The 20,454-nt window shown below is 41.4% G+C and overlaps 3 protein-coding genes and 1 long non-coding RNA gene across 5 annotated transcripts in view; 1 reads left to right on the forward strand and 3 right to left on the reverse strand.

Moving 5' to 3' along the window:
- Positions 1-103: 103 nt before the first annotated feature.
- On the reverse strand, positions 104-13,123 carry LOC307016345 (testis-expressed protein 2-like). The gene is made up of 12 exons (XM_079645402.1): positions 12,679-13,123; positions 9,025-10,346; positions 8,100-8,300; positions 6,249-6,528; positions 5,914-6,101; positions 4,458-4,658; positions 3,409-3,508; positions 2,830-2,962; positions 2,599-2,736; positions 1,831-2,040; positions 1,622-1,742; positions 104-1,193 (listed from the first exon to the last, which is right to left on the reverse strand). The coding sequence occupies exons 2-12, from the start codon at positions 10,207-10,209 to the stop codon at positions 1,047-1,049; spliced, it is 2,904 nt and encodes a 967-aa protein (XP_079501528.1). The 5' UTR covers positions 10,210-10,346; positions 12,679-13,123; the 3' UTR covers positions 104-1,046.
- Positions 5,103-10,680, forward strand: LOC307016349. Its single transcript, XR_013801782.1, has 5 exons — positions 5,103-5,369; positions 5,538-5,592; positions 5,673-5,800; positions 6,081-6,141; positions 10,564-10,680. It is a non-coding gene; the product is annotated as an uncharacterized lncRNA (long non-coding RNA).
- Positions 13,124-14,301: 1,178 nt separating the features above from the next.
- On the reverse strand, positions 14,302-20,058 carry LOC307017055 (uncharacterized protein). Of its 2 annotated transcripts, XR_013802007.1 has the most exons (3): positions 19,732-20,058; positions 16,607-18,985; positions 14,302-15,902 (listed from the first exon to the last, which is right to left on the reverse strand). XR_013802007.1 is itself a non-coding variant. In XM_079646481.1 (2 exons), the coding sequence occupies exons 1-2, from the start codon at positions 16,815-16,817 to the stop codon at positions 14,863-14,865; spliced, it is 1,251 nt and encodes a 416-aa protein (XP_079502607.1). In that variant the 5' UTR covers positions 16,818-16,928; the 3' UTR covers positions 14,302-14,862. The 2 variants fall into 2 exon arrangements, 1 of the variants encoding a protein (XP_079502607.1); XM_079646481.1 differs by lacking the exon at positions 19,732-20,058 and having other exon boundaries at positions 16,607-16,928.
- A 17-nt stretch (positions 20,059-20,075) lies between these two features.
- Positions 20,076-20,454, reverse strand: part of LOC307016137 (uncharacterized protein) — a gene marked incomplete at its 3' end in the record, with an annotated part of 1,509 nt that continues 1,130 nt past the window's right edge. Inside the window, exon 3 of the mRNA XM_079645171.1 lies at positions 20,076-20,136. Coding sequence (XP_079501297.1) covers positions 20,076-20,136 — 61 coding nt within the window. The remainder of the gene's footprint in view (positions 20,137-20,454) is intronic.

The following is a 20,454-nucleotide window of genomic DNA, read 5'->3' on the forward strand; positions in this document are numbered from 1 at the left end:
AGAGTTTTAATGATATAAACTGCAACTTCCAGGAGCCAAGATAGAAGAATGTTTTTTTTATTTTTATGATTTTAAAATAGGTTGAAAAAAAGGGATGATGTTTCTTAGTTCCTTAAAAGTTTTGGCAGGTAAAAAATATATAAATGTTTAAGTATCAACTTAAAGTCAATTACTTTACTTAAATCAACATTCATTTTGTATTCATGGACAGGATAAATCTGCTACATATGGTGGGGGGGAGACTAATTAAAGGGTAGCCGTGCACTTCTGCCTCTTGTTGCTGAATGGGTTTACAACGAAACAAATTATCCTGACAAAAAAAACAGTCAAACCTTTTCTTTTTTACCCATTATCAAAAGTAAAAAAATATTTAAGAAACCTAACAAATATGATCCTGGCAATGATTCAAACAATTTGGATCACGCTCAGACAATTGATCACAAGAATTAGTTTTGTCTCATTTGCCTCTCAAGGCTTCCATATGAACCACTTCCTATTTGAACTGAGTTTAGGTTCAACAGGTAACATAGATTCAAAGTTTTTGACTTTATTTATCAATGATAAATCCATCAGCATATTAACGCCGTTCAAAAATAACATGCACCATGGTACCTTGGAACACAATCATCTTCATTATCATATCCATATTGGATGCATGGATAGTTTGTTCAGTCATTATTTTTTTCAATCAGTTTTCATTACCAACACCTTGTCTTGACGTGCAGTTTAGACATCCACTGTTTGCATCTTTTATTAGTGTTGGCATCAAGTAAAAAAGTTTCTGTTTGTGTTTGATGTGCTCTCACTGATGTACAGTTCACTCATCCTCACAGTAGGGGGCACTTTAGCTCTACTCTCACAGTCCCCAGGTCTCTGCCATTCTCAGCGTGTCCTCAGGGGGCATCTATCCTGACACACTCCGGAGGATACACACCAAGCCGTGCCCAGCTGCAGCACCCTCTGGAAGCATCCATTAGAGATTCAAGGCAATAGCTGCACAGTGGCTGTTTTGCATCAACATCTTTCCACCTGACCTCAGAGGGGAACTACTCTGACATGTAGTCCTGGGACTCTGTGGAGGACTGGTGGGAAGAGGAGTGCATTGACGACTGGTGGGATGCAGGTGGGTTGTCCAGGCCAGATGTCATCAGTGGCAGATATAGATCGTCCATATTGGGCATTACAAGCACTTTCTGTTGAGGGTGAAACAAATTAAATAACCATATTTATCTAGATAATCAAATGTCAGTTACATGCAGTTAACTGCCTGGTTTATCACCCTTCCCCTTCCCAAACAAGTATCTCATTCAATTTCACCCAAAATGTTTTTATTCATTTAGCATTTGGCCTAACTTTAAAAAATAACATACTGGGCATCCAATGAATCCACAGATGGTTTAAGCCTAGCCAAAAGCCAGTATATGGATTCTGCTACTTAATTAACAAAAGAGAGGAGTCAGCTGCATTTAATAAAACAATCAATAATTTTTTTTTAAATCCCTGCAATCACAAAAGGTCCTTGAGCATACATTCACAAATGACCAAGAATTGGGTGGATAGGTGAAGTAGTAAAACTAACTTATCTTTAATTGCGTATAGACAGATTCACTGATGGACTAACCTGGAATTCACACTGCAGTTTTTTCTCGATCCACTCGGTGACATGAGTGAAGGTAACCTCCCTCTCCCCGAGGGTCGGTCTCACGTGAAGGTCTAACCTGGGAGGCACCCGGAAACTGTACCTAAGAGGATAGAACAAGAGAAAAAAACTGCATGAGAAAGAAAGGATCCTTTGAATTTATGGTGCGAAACGACATGTAAACACAGTACCATATCCTGTCAGTAGGGGGAGGGGGGATGTTTACAGCCAGAGTACCGGAGAGCTCCAGGACTTCGACGCTGAGCATCAGAGGCATGTTGGACACCTCAGCTATTTTCTTCCTGATGTACTCGTTCTCTGTGGCTTTCTGGAAATACTTGGACTTTGTTATCTTGTCCACAAATCTCAGGATCTTCCTACTGGTGCTGCCACTGGTGTGCCTGGGGATTAGGACAAGGGCACAGACTCAGTGAAGGACTGTGAGTGAGACCTTTCACTTTCAAGGCATATCCCAATTAGTGGTGCTAAATCAGCTGTTTTCTGCCAACCATTGAAGACTTGAAAATATGTGGAAATCATTTAAAACTTCTATTTATTTATTATTTCCCATTCAAGTGGTAGTTAAATCTGAATCTCAATGAGTTTACGAAATGTCAAAAAAAAGTATGTTAATCAGTGGTTTTGGAAATGTTCTTTCTTCCATTTCTGCCTTTGAAGGACTCCAAAATGAACTGGATCTTTCCTGAACGGTGACCATACTGGATACACTTATAGGAGGTGTGCTAGATTAAATTAAAATGACAACGAAAATAGTAACTCCATGTTGTTGAGGGAAAAGTTCTAATTGCTCAAATGCGATTCCGTTTTTTACCTAAAATATAATGAAATATATAGAAATAACAGCGCTCCTAAAGACTAAGTAAGTGCAGTGCAGTGCAATTGTGTGACCTATGATCAATCGTGTATTGGATCTGTATGGTATTAAGGTGTTAATTTACCCCTCAGCTGCTAACCCTGAGTTCTTATCTCCCAGAGACCCCTGCAGCTCAGAGGGCGGGGCTTCTTCTTCATCAGACGAGCCTGCGCTGGATGACTCTTCATCACTATCAGCCAGTATACACAGCCTGGGCTTGGAGCTGAAAATCACACCATTGGTACCTGTTAATAAAAAGCTTCTAATTCCTCCTCCAGCATGCTAACATCCACCTCTACACTCTGATGGACCTCACCCAACTGGCTGGCTTTCTGGAACGCTGTGAGCCTCATCCTCTCCATCTTTACCCAGCTTACACAGATTCATCTTAGTCTCCAGGGTCATCTGAAGGCAGCCTGTGTACACCACTTCCAGCTCCAGCCACAGGCCTTCGGGATAAAGGGAGGCAAGGAGAGAGAAGGTGAATAAAGACAGCTTAGAGGTTCAAATTAGATCTGAAAGGACGTCAGAGCAAGTGAGGATTGTTTGGTCATGTTATTGTCAGCTAAGCTTTGTCCTCTCCAAGAGGATTACTAATCTCTTAAACGGGAGACAATTGAAAGCTTTGGAGGGCGGGTGCATCAAACTCTGAGATAAAACAAATGAGATCATGGCCTAAACTGACTACAGGATTGTGTCTGAGGGAAGAAGTCGAGACCGTCCGGTTGACCTTTTTGTGACTCCTCAACATACACACAGTAGAAACAGTGAAAGTCGGGATATCAGGAAAACACAAAGGCCATGTAAAACAAAAAAAAGGAAAAATAAACAAGAGCAAGTATAGATGCATTCTTATGCAAAGTGGCATGTACTGGTGTAAATACACACAATGTACCTCTGCGGTCCAGTGTAGGTGTGGAGGTGCTGAGGACTTGAGGTAGACAAGTGCCCATGTCCAGATCTGCCAGCTTCAGCTCATTCATGAAGTATGGCAACTTGTAATGAGACAAACAATACCTTTAATTAACAAATATGCTGGGCAAAAAGACATAAGACAAAATCCAAATGAAATCCGTGATTTATTTTTAGAAATATTTAATACAAATGAGCGAGCAGGGGAAACCTGCTTTGTGTGTATGTGAGCGTGAAAGACAGAGGAGCAATATAGTAAAAAGGATATGGTGTGTCAAAGAGGAAAGCAGGAAATGAGTAATGAGATGCTGCAGCGCCATCTGTGCTCCACTACTCACTCCCACCTCCTGCCTTCGGAGTGCACTATCAGCAGACTCTCACACACAGCACACACAGCACACACAAACACACACACTGACAGAAAAAGACAGATGCAGCGTTGATGTGTCTAATGTCACATCTTTTGAACGTGTGCACAAAGCATTGATGTTCAGGTCGTATCATTGTGTGACAAAGCTTGTAGAGGTCTGACCGACAGTATACTGACTCCTGCCAAACCGTGTTATTAGTCACTATGACACTTATGATGGTGCTGCTGATTTTATCAACTTACAGATAAATGTGAATATGAGAAAAACAAGAGCATCAGTTAAAGGAAGTTTTGCAAATTTTCAGACAGCTTTGTTTAATCACAATCTGGGATTTGCATGCAATGAACGATGTCAGACTTCCTCCTATGTTGCAAGCACTCTGAATACAATTTTTTTCTAGCAGATCTTTTAAATTCCCGTCGATTTTTAAAAGTGTAATCAAGGCTTTATACCCATTGGCCAATAAAAATACCACGGTCCTTGTTTTCTTTTTGGTCATAGCACCAATTTCCAAAAGATTTGTGACTTTTTACTGCATCAATTTTATGTAAGAAGACCATCTGTCCAGCATTAACATACTTTCATAAGTCCAATCATTTTCTCCCCCAAGGATGAAAATGATCCATCAAAGAAAAAAAAAACAATCCTCATCTACCCTCACCTTGATCTTGCTCAGTTTCTTCTGGATCTTGTGAGCCACCTGATCGGTCCAGTACTTCTCGCGCAAGAAGTCCCAGAAGATCCGCCCCACCAGGGAGTTGACCCAGGTGGGCTGGCCCTCTGCAGAGGGTCCTTCTGCCCCTGGACCAGCACTGGGCTCAGCTCCAGCCTGACCTCCAGATCCATGCTCTTCATTCTGAATCTGCAGGGTTTAATGAAAAATTAGTCTTTAGAAGTCATATATTAATAATAATACATTATATTTATATAGCACTTTTCTATAACTCAAAGATGCTTTACAGTATGAAGGAGGGTAGACAAACAAGGACAGGCAAAAAATAAAATTAAAATAAAATAAACAAGGCAGTCAAGAGGAAGTTGATTGAGAAGGGGGGCTTATGGGCAGACAGAGTTGAAGAGATGGATTTTGAGGCGGGACTGAAAGACTGTGAGGGACTCAGAGTCACGAAGATCTTGGGGGAGGGAATTCCAGAGCCTAGGAGCTGCCACTGAGAAGGCTCTGTCCCCAATGCTGCAGAGTTTGGATGTGGGAATGGATAGGAGTCTGGCTGCAGTGGATCTGAGGGACAGTGGGGGTTGAGAGGGGGTGAGAAGGTTTGTGAGATAAGGGGGGGCCAGATGGTGGAGTGCTTTGTAGGTGAGGACCAGAATTTTGTAGTTGATGCGATGGGAGACAGGAAGCCAGCGAAGGTCTTTGAGGACTGGGGTGGTGTGATGCCATGATTTGGTATGTGTGAGGAGTTTGAACCCGTTGGAGTCTATTGAGGGATGTAGTGCTGATGCCGTAAAGAAGTGAGTTGCAGTAGTCAAGGCGGGAGGAAATGAAGGCGTGGATTAGTCGTTTGGCTGCAGGACGGGTGAGAGAGGGCCGGATTTTTGCATTATTGCGGAGGTGAAACAATGAGGTTTTTACTGTTTATATATATCTGCACAAGCTTCTCAGGAGTTATATGACATGCTCAGGTGCCATATTTCTTTTTAATGTTAGCTGTTTATATGCTAGTCTATCCCAATTCATGCTGACTCTCTTACTGATTCTTAATCCTTCTTCTAACACCAGGACAGACTGTCTCTACATGGGGTGCCAATCCCAAACTGAAGCCAGGATTATTCAGGTATACTGCAGTTCCCTTTATATTAACATCCTTTCAGCCGGGTGAAACTTGATATTTCTGCACATTGACATTTGGTGTAGTCAGCAGGGATGGATTTAGCTGAACCAGCATCCCAGACAAGGCTGGTCTGAGTGAGAGCAGAACAGCGGAACAGCAGCTGATATTGACCAGCCCTGATCAATGGAAGTATTAGCAAGACATGCAGAGGGTAAGTAGAGCAGAGAAAGCGTTCTGATATCTGCTCACCCTTTACAACCCCCATTACTGCAGAGTTACCCTTGACAATACATCGAAAGCTGAATAAAAGTGTTGCTCATTGACCTTCTTTTGGGTCGTGGGGCTTCCCTTGTCACTCTGGCAGGGGCTCGGGGTGAGATTGCAGCTCTGCATGCCAATTAGTTGCGTCATGTAGGAGCTGTAGTCCAAAAGCATTCTAGTTTTCATGGCTCCTGGCAACTCATTCAGCTCCTCTGTGCTTCCTTTGGCAGTGTCTCCAGCACATGGTGTTTCTGAGTGACAGAGAAAAGACAGACTGGGCTGATGGAGTTGGTAAATATAAAGAAAGGACCATTTTGCATAATCTGTCCTGTATTGGATTTCATCAATGACTTTTACAGTTGATATGGCTTAGCTCCCAACCCAAAACGTTGTCTTACCTGCGTTCTCCTCCTCACTCAAACTGCTCGTGGCTGCAGCTTGGGAAGCAGACAGGAAGTGCTGGAACCACTCCTCCTTCTCTCTTCCTGTTCGGCCAAACAGGTACAAGGTGACAGGAAGCTGGTGGTCGGGGGCAATGTTTCTCTCTGCCCTTTCTTCCTCCCCCTGCCCTTCCACCACGCTCTCCTCCCCAACCTCCCCCTCAGCCAGAATGAGGCAGATGGGGTACTTCCTGTTCCAGATCCTCTTGCGAGCCAATCCAGGCGGCAACAGAGACACCTGGGATTAAATGCATAATATGTCATTTTCTGCTACTAGGAATCAAAACAATAACAAAAGACAACGTTTTCTGGCATGTAAAGTAGTGTGAAAGAAAGTGTGTCCTTGCAATCAGCTTCCCGTGGTTATAATTACTATATCATTATAGCACACAATCGGGTAATACTGGTAAACACAATAAATAAAGCAGTTAAGCATGTTAAAAATGAATGTTTCATAGATGTATTTCAGTGGACATAGGATGGTTGGGCAGCAAGCTAACGGCTAGCATTGAGTCAGCTGGTTTCCCTGAAGTTTGATTTATAAAATCCTTCATCTTCTTCAATATATACACTGAACAAAAATATAAACGCAACACTTTTGTTTTTGCTCCCACTTTTCCTTTGCCGAGATAATCCATCCCACTTCACAGGTGTGGCATATCAAGATGCTGATTAGACAGCATGATTATTGCACAGGTGTGCCTTAGGCTGGTCACAAAAAAAGGCCACTCTGAAACGTGCATTTTTGCTTTATTGGGGGGGTCTGGGGGGGTCCGAAAACCAGTCAGTATCTGGTGTGAGGATTAGGATTAGGGTTAGGGTTAGGGTTAGGGTAATGTTGTGAATCGAGTGGCCTGTGTTCATCGTCCATAACATACGCCTGCCCATATCATAACCCCACCACCACCATGGGCCCCTCGATTCACAACATTACCCTAACCCTAACCCTAACCCTAACCCTAACCCTCATACCAGTTACTGACTGGTTGTCAAAATGCACGTTTCAGAGTGGCCTTTTATTGTGGCCATCCTAAGGCACACCTGTGCAATAATCATGCTGTCTAAAGATTTGTGAACAATATTTGAGATAAATGGTTATTTTGTGTATATAGAAAATGTTTTAGATCTTTGAGTTCATCTCATGAAAAATGGGAGCAAAAAAAAAAGTGTTGCGTTTATATTTTTGTTCAGTGTAGTTTAAAAAGACAAAATAGAAAAAAGTATCTTGTGTATGTGACTTGCAACTAGATATACAATCAATTTGTATCAGCTTCTGGGAGAATACCACAATGCTAAGCAAGAAGAAAGATTAAATGTCAAAGTTCAAATGACAGTTCTTACTTTGACATTTGTATATTCATTGACATTTGGAATGATGTTAGTCCACAACCTAGCAACATAAATAGCATAAGTCTTCTTGTTTTTAGACATTTTAATGCAGACATGTATATTATGTCGAAGTAAGTTTACTTTATTTTCCTTCTACAAGAAATGCTGGAAGCTACAAGTTGAGTTGACGGTTCACCAGGACCTCAGCACTCCCCCACGTTGGTTATATTGTGTGTTAGCTTTATTTCATCACACTATAGGAACAATCGTAGGCTGCTACTGGAACCGGTTCAAATGTATTCAGAGCATCATCACTTCAGTTGTAACCCTTCTGGTCTTTCACCCTCAGTGTTAGATGACAATATGGGTGCAGAGAGATAAGAGTTCAGGTGAGAGGTCACCTTCTCTTTTACTCACCTCTGAGTGACATGCCTACCCTGGGTCCCAGAAATGAGTCTATTTTCTGTATATCACACTGACCTTGCAGTTGGCCAGCTGGTAAGTGCGTGAACGCAAAAAGACGGCCTCCTGGGGCGTCTTGTCGAACGCTGCCCACCGGGGGATGTTGGCCCGTGGGTATGCCAGACGCAGCCGGCTGCCCTCCAGGGTGACGTACACAGAGTGTGTGATGGAGGGGTTGAAGGTCTCAGGGTCGTAGCTATGTGTCTCATTCATCCAACCCTGGTAGAAAATAATGAGGATATTTAACCACCAGTGAGTCCGAAAATATATAAACCTATAGCATCAAATCTAGTCAGGAATATAATAGATATTGTATTCACTGTGAGTGGTTCAAACTGCGACAATACAGCTCAGCAGGAGGGGAAACATGAGACAGAATATGCATCTCATTTAACACTGCGGACGAGTAATTGAATTAGGCCCAAGCCCGTTGTTAGTTATTACTCTATTCTCCTAAATTGCCGCCATTCGAATTGCTTACTCTGCATTCATTTAGCAGTGTGCCCCACTCTCTCAGCAGAGCGGTCAAGAAGTGCTCTGAGAAAGCTATTATCAAAATAACCTGTATCTGAGGGAATTTTTCAATACCGTAATTATCGGAAAAGTAATCCATAAAACACCAAAGACATCAATGAAGCCATCCAATGCCTCACATGGCAACTGCTTGTTGTTTTGATCTCTCGAACCTTAGAGCTTCATCCTCATTTACATATAGCCAAATGTGTAAAAGGAAAACAGAGAGTGGCTTCTCCTTCTCTGCTACACTTACATGTGTAACACATTTGAAAGAAAAAGAGAGAGTTTGAATTAAAAAAAAGGAAAGAGACGGATGAAATGTCACCCTAATGTGTACAAACATATTTTGAGATTGACAATAAAGTTGACTTTGACTTTTGACTTTAACTAATGTTTACACCTCTGTTATATTTGAATAACTTGTTACCTCTAGGATTTCTCGATCAGCGAGTCCTTCATCCAGTAGATCCATGTTCAAGGCCTTTGATTTACTCCAACTGGAAGACGAGCGTCGTGGTGCAAACATGAATACCACCATCAGGCCCAACATGAAGCCACATGCAACCCCCACGGACAGACCAGTCACATAGGAGGGCAGGGGCAGCACGAAGAAGCTATAAGCTATAAGCCCCACAGGGAAGAGCCAGTGAAGAGGCAGCGAAGATCTTGGCACTCTGACTCGAGACTGGGCGTAAGATCTATGATGTGTCTCTCTGGATCCATTCTGGAGCTCCACCACCTGAATCACATCTCCATAAGTGCGGATTTCCAAATGGCTGTCACTTCTATGGTGGTCTAAGGATGTAGAGGATTCAGTTAAGGAGGCTTTTCTGAGTCTTTTTAGTGGCATGTCCCACGCACCTTCAGCTCTCCTCCGGCACTTAAGTTCTGCATCTTCACTTCCCATTTCTCTCCCGCAGCTGCCTTGGGATGTTAGTGAGTCTTCGGCACCAGAGGCCTTCCCCTGCTTGGGGCTGCCAGAGTTTTCCTCCCCCATTATCTTACTCAGCATGCTTAGCGGATCCTGCATGGCCTCGGAGAACTTCCTCCGCGTGTCCTCCAGCTCAGCTATCAGGGAGCTGCCTCGGGGCTCAGGGGGAGGCAGGCCGCCAGCAGAAAGAGGAGATTCCCAGTCATCCTCCTCATACAGCCCTCCTGCTTCAGACCTGACCTCTGAGATTTTTGGATGGGTAACCTGCTTCCAGGGATGCATATGCAGCTTGGAGTCTGACTTGGAGAGGTTAACCTCTGGCTCGACCCGGCGGGAAATCTCTGTGCTCAGAGACTTGACCAGACTGAGCAGAGGTTTCCCCCGCAGGGAGCTGCTCTCCCTCGGCTCCAGCTCTGTGAAGGAGGGTTTGATAAGATTGCTGGTGAGAAGTATATCAGCTGATGATGCTGACAGATCAGCTAAAGAGCCCGGTGAGGAGGGGGAGTGAGGCAGGAAGGGGGGCTGGGATCGGTGACTGAGGTTCAAGTCGAAATCCATCCCCAGGCTGAGGTCAGGCTGGCTTTTCCTGTCTTCTGGTTTGTCTTTGGAAAAAGCCACTGTGGGACCGTCATTACGGCTGTCCAGGCTGAAGATAAGCTTGCTTTCTTCCATGTTGGCCATCAACAAGAAGCTATTGAGAGAATGTGGTCAACAAAACTGGGTCCCTGAAGACATTGAGCAAGGCGCTAGGGAGTCTTTAACTGCATGAAGATTTGTAATGTCCTCTTCGGGTAACTTGTAGTACATCATTTTGGATGCTGGAAAGTGAAAAATGTAATTAAAATGTTGTCATTTTCCAAAGCTAAAACCACCTTGTGTAGCAACATCATTATTTTTAATGGCAGCATAACATTTGACATTAAATCTCTATGCTTTTTGTTCATCCACCGCTCTGACTTCCCGCCTAGTCTTGTCCATTGCTCTTAAAATGTTCTCTGAAACCATGATTTTTTTTGTATCTTCTTGTTCACATAGCAAACACTGCAGCCAGATTCCTTACACAACAGAAGGGGATACTGATGTCACAAACAAATGTTCCTGCCATTATAGAGGCCACATCTTTACAAAAAAGGATCAGCAGAAAATGAAACGGTAAACACTTGAGCAATGATTAGCCGTTATCCAATTTATTTTTAATCATTTCCCTAACCTTGATTAAACCAATTGTTTAGGCTACAGATAGTGATTTGTTACCATGTTGCAGTACAATTCAACTTTCCCATTGGCTCCCACCTTATCTTTCACTTCTCTGCACTCTGGAGAGATGTTCATTTCTAACACCAACCTGCTGAACTGTTTCTCAAATCTAATTAAAAAAAAGTGCTGCTCTGTCAGTGCTTATCCTGCTCCAGACAACCCTGCATTACTCTAATCAATTTCTATTTTGGACTTAGTTTGGATCAGTTGGTGCTGACAGAGAGAGCAAAACCTCTGCTGCTCTGTGGAAGACGGAGTCAGCAAGGATTTGGCAGCTTTCCAGCCAAGACTGAGGAAGAACTTCTGCAGGAAGACAGAAAATCAATGTCTTTGGTCTGTCCCTTGGGAGGGGAAAGTGTAGCAGAATGTGCTGTTATATAATAAGGAGGATTGTAGTTAAAGTCAATGATCAAACACATGACAAATGTACACTAATTAACGTGGGGGGGGGGCAGCCTTCAAGAAAGAACTGAGCAATGAAGTCCAAATGTACTGAGTAATGTCATTTACTGTGGTGAGGTGTACAGTGTACACCCCCTCAAGGGCTTTGAGGTCGGCTGATCAGCTGCTGCTGCTAGTCCCAAAAACTAGGAAAAAGACCAGGGGAGACCGAGCCTTCTCAGCGGTAGCCCCCAGGCTCTGGAACGACCTGCCCCCCCATGTCAAATTGTCGCCCACCCTTCAAACGTTTAAGTCCCGCCTGAAGACCCACCTCTTTTCCCTCGCTTTCGAGTCTTTTATTTGTCTGTTCATAGCCCTTATGTGCCTTTGTATCTATTCTTATGTGTGCCTTTTATCTATTATTGTAATATTATATTTTATTATCATGTTATGTCTGCTGTGAAGCACTTCGGTAAAACCCTCTGTTTTTAATATGTGCTATATAAATAAAGTGGATTGGATTGGATTTTGAACAAGAAAGTTCACATTAAAGCAGTAACTATAACTATTATGTGAATCAACAAAGCAATCTTTCAACTTCCAACAGGTAAGCCCCAAGTGACTGCAGGCCATCCAATACGGAGAAGAAAGTTGAGTTCATATGTAGTCATATTGCTGACTGGAGAGGCCTATTTGAAGGAAAAGTTAGTAAGTTTAAAAAAGTCCTTCACTATCCTAGTTCTACAGAATATTTTTATTAGGGTATCAGAGAAATGTCAGAGTAACATTACACCCTGTGTATTTGCAGATGATGATGGTCTAGGTTTATTCCACAGTCTATAATGACTGGTGAAGCAGTAACAATGGATTAAAAGGGAGGGGAAGAAATGAAGTGAACATCAGAAAATCTCACTTTTATCTCTGACGTCAACATGGGATAGAATCCTGCTGTCTTTCCCTATCGATTATCCACTTAACCTATCAATCGACAATGGGATACAAAAATATTTTTTTTCAATCTTAGAGAAACATAATTGAAACCCATTGGAGTGCGGTATGATTAAATGTGACTGTCTATAGCAGCCTGGCATCACACAATGAGACACAACGTTTATTTTAAAGGCTTAATCCTCACCCCAACTGCCATTTTAACCTAATGGCTGACACATTTGGCACAGCACTCTGAGTTTGTCAGGGTATCACGGAGTCAGTTTTAGTAAAGCTGCACTTCATCTCATTATGCAAATCATTAAGCCAATATCTCCAGGGCTTAAAAGAAGGTTCACTGTTAATAGACAGTGTAAGCCAAACAATCAGTCAGGCATTTAAATGAGTCCCCTTTGTCCCAATAAACTTTGTGCATTTCAAGATAGGACAAATCCATCAAGCATGTCCTCACCATAAATCTTATATTTCCAAATAAAAGGCAGGTATTCTACTGCTATTATATCACAAAAACATCTGTTTGCTGCATGAGTTTAATTGCTGCATCAGTCAACGCACAGGACTTACCTGAATGTGGCATGTTGCACCAGCTGCTCCTGTGATCTCAGTGGCAGAGGTTTGTGTAGAAACGTGCTTCAAGTACAGGCTGCAGTGCACAGTGTGGATGCTGCAGCGCGCGGGGTACTGCGCGCGGGGATGCGCACCATCGCAGTCTACAAATATTCACTCAACTTCACTGGATGTGTAGTCAATCTTCGTGGCAAAATCATCCAAACACCTTGAAAATATTTTACAGTTCAGCTTTAAAATGAACGCGTCAGCAGCACCGTGTCACACCGCGTCTTCGGGAGACGTCAATTCGGAATAATGTGATTATTGGAGCCCTGGCTGCAGCCTGGACACAGCGGTAATCCAGATTAGACTCGAGAGGCCAACAGTTGACGGAGCGACTCCTCCTCTCGGCTGCTGTCCTCGGCGTCAAAACACACAACGAGCTCAACTCTGACACCGCAGTCCATACGCACCATTATGTAATGGCATGACCTGGAAAAATGATGCTCAAAGTTACTGAACAACATCCTTTTATTCAAAAAGAAAAAATCATTCCTTGTCATTGACTAAAAGGGATGGAAATATCTGGTTTTAACTAATTTCTATTATGTATCTCACTATTGAGGATTAATTTAGTGTGAATAAGGCAATTATCTACAATCATCATAGACTTGAAAGGTTATGCACAATAGCTACAGTATAGTTGTTGACAATGAAAGTCCCAGGTTAGTCCAACAGTGCAACATGTAGTTTACCTAAAACATAAACAAATCAAAATAAAGCAAGACACATAAAATATGGAAAGAGTACGGTGCAAGGGACTCAGCATTTACAATTCAGGAATAATTCAATGCATTTGTAAAATAGAATTAGATACAAATGAATGTAAAATGTAATACAGTAAAGTGGAATTAAATATGGTTTAGTGTAAAAAGATATACATATTCGGACCGTAAATGAGTAAGTGTGTACTGCACAGAGCCCAGTTTAATGTGTCTAGTGTGTCTAGTGTGATACAATTCCTCTTAATCTGGTGCTCTTCGTCATTAATTTTGGTAAAGGAGTCAACACAAAGTATATAGAGAGAACAGAGCTGAAGGAGGTTGACAGCTAGCGTTTGGTTTTTAGGATGTGCATGTTTTAATGTTGCCTTCTGCCCTTTTCAACCAGGACCCTCAGAGCGGACCAGACACTGTGTGGGAGGTGATGACTGACCTTTAAAAGCTGACTGCACAAAGTGACATGAACAGGTTTAAACACTTTGATTCCCAGTAGCATAACATGTTACATAAAACAAGCGATACTTTGCTTACCTGTCCGAAGTTCATTTAATACAAAATATAACATACATTTCAATCTTTGAAATCGGATGCATCACATAGAGATCCCTGGTTCGGGGTATGAGACAGAAATTCATGGTGTTGACTGACAGCTATATTAGTGCTATGGGACCTTTGGAGCAACTATATATATATATATATATTAAAAGAAAATTGAGAACAAAGTGCTACAAAATCCCCCAAAAAAACATCAAGAGTATTTGGTGAGTCTTCTGCCACCTGTTGGCCAAACTGCAGAAGAATACATCTTTCAGAGCAGCAGAGGGATGCAGGAAGTAATGATATGCAAAAGCATCGCTGGATTTCAAAAACTGTTTTTATTCTTACTTTGGAGGACAAACAAAAAGAGTGATGGCCAAATAAAATGAACCTGCTGCAAACCAATATCTCAGACAACAATAAGGATGGAAAGCAAACTTGTATGATGCTTGAAGATTCACCCTATTGCGGCAATTGCAATTAGTTTCCCCTCAGGCAGTATTCATGGCAGCATTTCTGTCTGTGTGACATCATATTGGTCACTCCACTGTTTTTAAATCTGTATGATTTGGAGGGAAGGGACCTTGTGATTGAAGAATTGATGAATATGTGTTTGAAGTGTCAACAAGGGGTCAAATTATTGTACATTTTACCACTTTAAGGCGTTAATCGTACATACAGAAGGGTAAAAATATTACTTTTGCAACACTAGATACATTTTTTATGGAACAAATATTGACAGCCATGTTATATAAAACAACACACAATCAAGTGGTGCATTTAGGCTCCACACATGAAGAAAGTTAGTCTGTGCGCTCTGCTGGGTGTGCACTCTGTTCGAATCAACTGCTGGCTTTGGCAAAACGTTTTATGAACATTTTTACGAGATGACGGGTTTTGTCCCGTAAAAACGCTGCATGTGCGCTTTGAGATGACCAAGGGTATAAAACTGTTTCCCACATGTCGTACAGGAATAAGGTCTGTCCCCTGTATGTGTTCGTTTGTGGACAATGAGGCTGTGTCTCTGATTGAATGCTTTTCCACACAGATCACATTGATATGGCTTCTCCCCTGTGTGGATCCTCATGTGCACAATCATTTGTATTTTTTGGACAAAGGTTTTCCCACAGTCTCGACATTTAAAGTCTTTAGTCCCTGTGTGTATTTTTGAATGTAATTGAACACACCCAGCGTTGGTGAACTTCTTGCCACAAAAATCACATATTAGCCGTTGGTTTTGAGCACTATGCAAATGCCTTAAAAGCTTCTTCGTAGATTCACTCGTCTCCCCGTGTTCTTTAATGTGCTTGATTAAGGGACCGATGTGCTGGAAATTCTTTCCACATATAAGACAATCAGGCAACACTTCTGCGTCCTTCTGCTTAATGCTTCCATTTTGTTGTTGCAAAGTTTTCTTTTTTGGTCCCTTATTCTTTGTCTGCACTCCTCTGTTCTGAAGCCACTCATCATCGTCACTGCTGTCACTGTCGGCTGGAGAGAAGTCTGAAGAGATTGGCTGCAATTCAGATTTCACTTTTTGCAAAGTCTTCCTTTTTCGTCCCTTCTTCTTTGTCCGCGCTGCTTTGTTTTGAAGCCACTCCTCGTCACCGTCATTGCTGTCGCTGTCAGCTGCAGAGAAGTCTGAAGAGATTGGCTGCAATTCATAATTCACTTGAAGCTCAGTTTTCACACCTTCAAGAGAAGGTACAATGACTTCAGTTGCTTGAGTGTCATTTCCGATTTCCTCTTCCTCCTCCTCCTCTTTTATTTTGAAGTTTGTCTGAGCCAAGCAGTAGATGCCATCTTTGCTGTCTGTATCTGAACTGGTTTGAGAGAGGAGTGGGACCTCAGCCGTGCTCAGGTTAGAATCTGCTTGTATTGAGGTCTCCTGCAGCACTTCCTGTCCAGTCAGTGGAGGTTCTGCAGCCACAAAAGGAGACAAAACAAATCTCAATAGGCTTCTTTGGGTTACATCTGAACTAATTACTGAATACTCAATTAGATCCATAATCCACATTCAATGAATCCGCACAGGTTTTCTCTAAATCCTGTGCCCTGCCTAAGACTGACTTACCCTGACATGAACAGTGAGAACCAGGGAGTCACAATTATTTCAAGAAATAAGAGAAACACTATACCTACCTACAAGAGGGTAGGCAGTGTTTATCTTATTTCTTAAAATAGTGTACAGAAGTTGGTTGTAGTATGAACCTTTTGAAAATAGCATTATTAGTTTGACAAGTTGTCTCTAAAGATTAATGAAACAATTGAGCTGGATATACTGTATTAAGATTATAACATTCGTTTTTTGGAGTCCTTCATCACTATTTTTTGGAGGCACCTGGAAGCTTTTAATCCTTCTTGAATATTTATCATTTGGATTGTCTGTGTAGTCATTGTTACTATGTTTTTTAATCTGTAGATACAATATCTATTGCACGTCTGTCCTGAGACAGGGTGCCCTCTCCTCTGTTGCTCAGAGGTGTCTTCCATTTCCCCCATCGACTGTATTCAAAAGTTTTTCCCCGTAATGTGGGGTTTCCTCTTGTGCACTGCAGGGGTCTAAGAGACATTTGATAAGATATGATAAAATGATTCCAAAGTAAAGTTACCACTAAGCAAACCTGATATCTGGCGCAGATGGCGTAGTTTTTGACACTGACTGTTGTGGTCTTCTTTTGGTCGCTGAAGGTTTGCTCCGTTTAAAGGTAACTTGTGTTTCTCCACCTCTCCCAAGATCTTCTCTGACGCTGCCTGCAGCCGCTGATGAAAACACGACTTCAGCTGACTCATTGTGGAGACAGTTGAGTCCTCCGTGCACATATGGTGGAACATATCTGTGCTAAAAGAATGCTGGTTTTATACATAGGTTTTATATCAGCAAGTGCAGCAAGGGACAGAACCGGAAGCGAACACAGAAGCCGTTGTGACGATTGCTACAAAGATCCAATATTGAGATCAAGATGACTCACTTGGGGTGTCCTTTAGCGTGGATCATGAAAAAATAACCATGTTATCTGGTTTCTGTTAATATATTAAGCTTAAAGGTGGGGTAGGTAAATTTGAGAAACCGGCTCGAGATACACTTTTTGTTATATTCATATTATTACATTATATTATATTCCATTATTTGGTAAAATGTAAATTCATTAGAATTCACCAACAGAATATCCCTTGAGTTGCAGCTGTGAAAAGCCAAGGAAATCCATATGATCAGCATGCTTTAATTGGATTCAACGTTTTTCAGAAAATATCATTTGTTTCTTGCCTATATATTATTCAGATTTACAAAGCTCACTTAAAGCATGAACCCTGAACTCACTTTGTCAAGCCATAACTTGGGAACAAAACGTTCCTTCAATAACATCTGCACTAAGCAACACCTTCTTGCTAGCTATGGCCCTGTAATTATAGTTAAGACTTTATGTCATAGGAGTATTTGATGTTTGGACAGACTGAAAGAAGGATAATAGTGGTGTTTATATTTTTACTTGGTGTCCATAGACAGAAAAATATGAATAGGCTACTACACCGTGAATGACAGGATACTAAACTTTATTGTTCCTTATGCTGGAATATGATGTCAGTATAGAAAGACATTACACAGAACAATATGCAAAAATAAACACATGAAACAGTCTTGGCAAAAATTGCACCAGCTTAAAAGTGCAAAGTTTCAGCCATCCTAATTATATACAAAGAAACCTAAAAGAGAATTATGAACATATTTACATTCAATCTAAACGCATTAGAGTTCAAGGAGTTATTCTTCAAAATGAATATAACTTACTGAAATATGATTTGAAATTGCAATCAGATATATCAGAAGCCTGGATTGTTTTTACTCAGCGGCAGGTTTTTCGTGAGTTTCGATGTGCACTTTCAGATTGGGGGCAAACCTGTACCTCATACCACAAATATGGCAGCCATACGGCCTCTCTCCTGTATGTGTGGTTCTATGTCTGGTCATCTGTCCGCTTGGCCAAAACGTTTACCACAAATATCACATTCATAAGGTTTTTCTCCTGAATGGTATCTCATGTGTGTTTTAAGATGACTGCTAGTATTAAAAAGTTTGCCACACAGGCCACATTGATACGGCTTTTCTCCTGAGTGACTTCTTTTATGAATTGTAAGGTTCTGGCTCTGACTGAATGCTTTTCCACAAACATCACAGTGATAGGGTTTCTCCCCAGAATGGGTTCTCACATGCACAATCAGATGCTCTCTTCGATAAAAAGTCTTGCCACATTCTTGACAGACATACTCTTTTATGCTTATGCTTCCGTGTATTCTTTCATGCAGCCGGAGACAACGCATATTGGCAAAAATCTTGCCACAAACCTCACAAAAACATGTTTCGTTGTGACAATCTTTAACATGAATGATCAGGTCCTGTGTAGACTGCAATGTCATCCCACAAGCAGTGCAGTCAAAATTGTTCTCATGTGTTTTTATGTGCTTCATCAAAGAGCCAATGTACTGGAATCCCTTGCCACAAAAATGACAAAAGCTGCGACCCTTTTCACTTTTAGCTTTGTTCTTCTCACTAGGCATTTCACTTTGTCCTTTGCTTTTATTTGTGTTGGTCTGTTCCCCTTTGTTGTTCACTGACTCCTCATCCCTGTCACTGTTCTCACTCTCAGCTGCCGAGCAGTCTGAAGGAACTGGCTCCAGTTCATATGATATTTCTCCCTCTTGCTGATCTTGCTCACTTTTCACAATTACAGAAGAAGGGAAATAATTGTCCTGTGTTTGACCGTCATCCCAAAGTTCATCCTGCTCTTCTTTTATCTCTGGCAGCTCAAAGTCTGACTGAACCGAGCAGTAGTTCCAGTCATTATTATTGTCCAGATCTGCACTTGTTTGAGAGGGTCCTGGGATCGCAGCATTAAAATGTGACTCTTCTGGTGTTGAGCGTCCTGGGTTCTCCTGCAGCAGTGAGGCATCACACTCGTCTTCTTCACTTTCCACTGTGCTGCTGGTCAGTGAACGCTCCACAGCTGCAAGAAAAAGGTGACCAAATTACCCAACATGTTATGTTTCCATTTATAGCAGGATTTAAACCATTTTCTTGAGAAAAAAAAGTATATATTATAGGTTTTGATTATAATTATTGATGCAGTAATGTGTGTATCACAGCTGGTAAAGGTGGAGCTCATTTGAATGACTGTGTAAGTAAGGTAGCTTGTGGATTTACTCCAGGTGTAACTAAAGTATTATTTAAGTGTTGATTCAAATTCATATCATTAATCAGAATCTGCAAAGTAACTAAAGGTATAAATTGGATCTTAGATCTTTGGATCATTAGATCTTAGAACAGCAAACTAGCTGGAATTCTTAAATTAAAAGACCTATCTTTTATTTTGGTTGTTTTATGGTTTTGTGATCCAACTCATTCTGCTTATTTTGAAAAGTTTAAAACATTTTTTTATTTTTACAACTTATTTTTTAATTAGGTTCCTTACTCTTTATTTAAACTCATTGTTATTTGTATGTATCTTGTCTTGCTCTGTAAAGCACTTCTGCAACCTCCCTGAAAGGTGCTATAGAAAAAAAATAAAGTTTATAAAATAGATGTAGTGGAGTTAAAGTACACTATTTACCTCTGAATTGTAGTGGGGTAGTAGTACAAAGTAGCCAATTGAAAACACTCAATTAAAGTACAGGTCCCACAAAATGGTACTTAAGTACAGTAATCGAGTAAATGTACTTAGTTACTTGATACCACTAAATATGAGTCCCAAACCTGGTTTCTTCCGCAGATCCAGCGGTGGTGGCGAACTTCCAGCCTCCTCTTCACACAGGTCGGAACCACCGTCCGCTAACAAAGCTAACTTTATGGTTTTCTCCATTTCTCCGAGGATATCCTCCGCGGCTCTGTACAGCCGCTGATGAACAAACAGCCTCAGCTTAATCAGTGCTGTGTCCATGTCTCCAGATTTAATGATGGCACAATAATATTACCAATAGTATCAGAAATAAACAATATAAACGTAGCTAACCTAGCTTAACCATAGAAGTATTAAGAAAAAGCTCGAACGGTCGCTTCTTCTTCTTCTTCTTTTCGAGTCGTCGGCTAGCGAACCAACTTTAAAGTAGCATACCGCCATCTAGTGTGTCGGCGTGTGAAGGATGGGAGGAGAAATCACATCTGGATTATATAACTAACCATAGTTTACTTAATTTGTCTATTAATGGCATTCTTATTATTTTCTTTGACAATTCTCTTATTACATACAGTACATTATTAATGGTATGTTTTGGTTCAACACTTAGAGTTACATCTCTTCAAGGTGACAGATTTGATTGACTTTCCCCCATTGTTTATGTATAGTATGGATTGAAAACTTTTATGCCTTGATCGTGCTATGAATACCTTCACTCGGCGGTAGTTATCTTCCTTTAAACTGTTTAACCTGTATGTAGGAGTTATAGCAGAGAAATTCAAATGATAATTAGGATTATAGTC

The sequence above is a fragment of the Notothenia rossii genome (assembly GCF_949606895.1).
Source record: "Notothenia rossii genome assembly, chromosome: 8".
Taxonomy (NCBI): domain Eukaryota; kingdom Metazoa; phylum Chordata; class Actinopteri; order Perciformes; family Nototheniidae; genus Notothenia; species Notothenia rossii.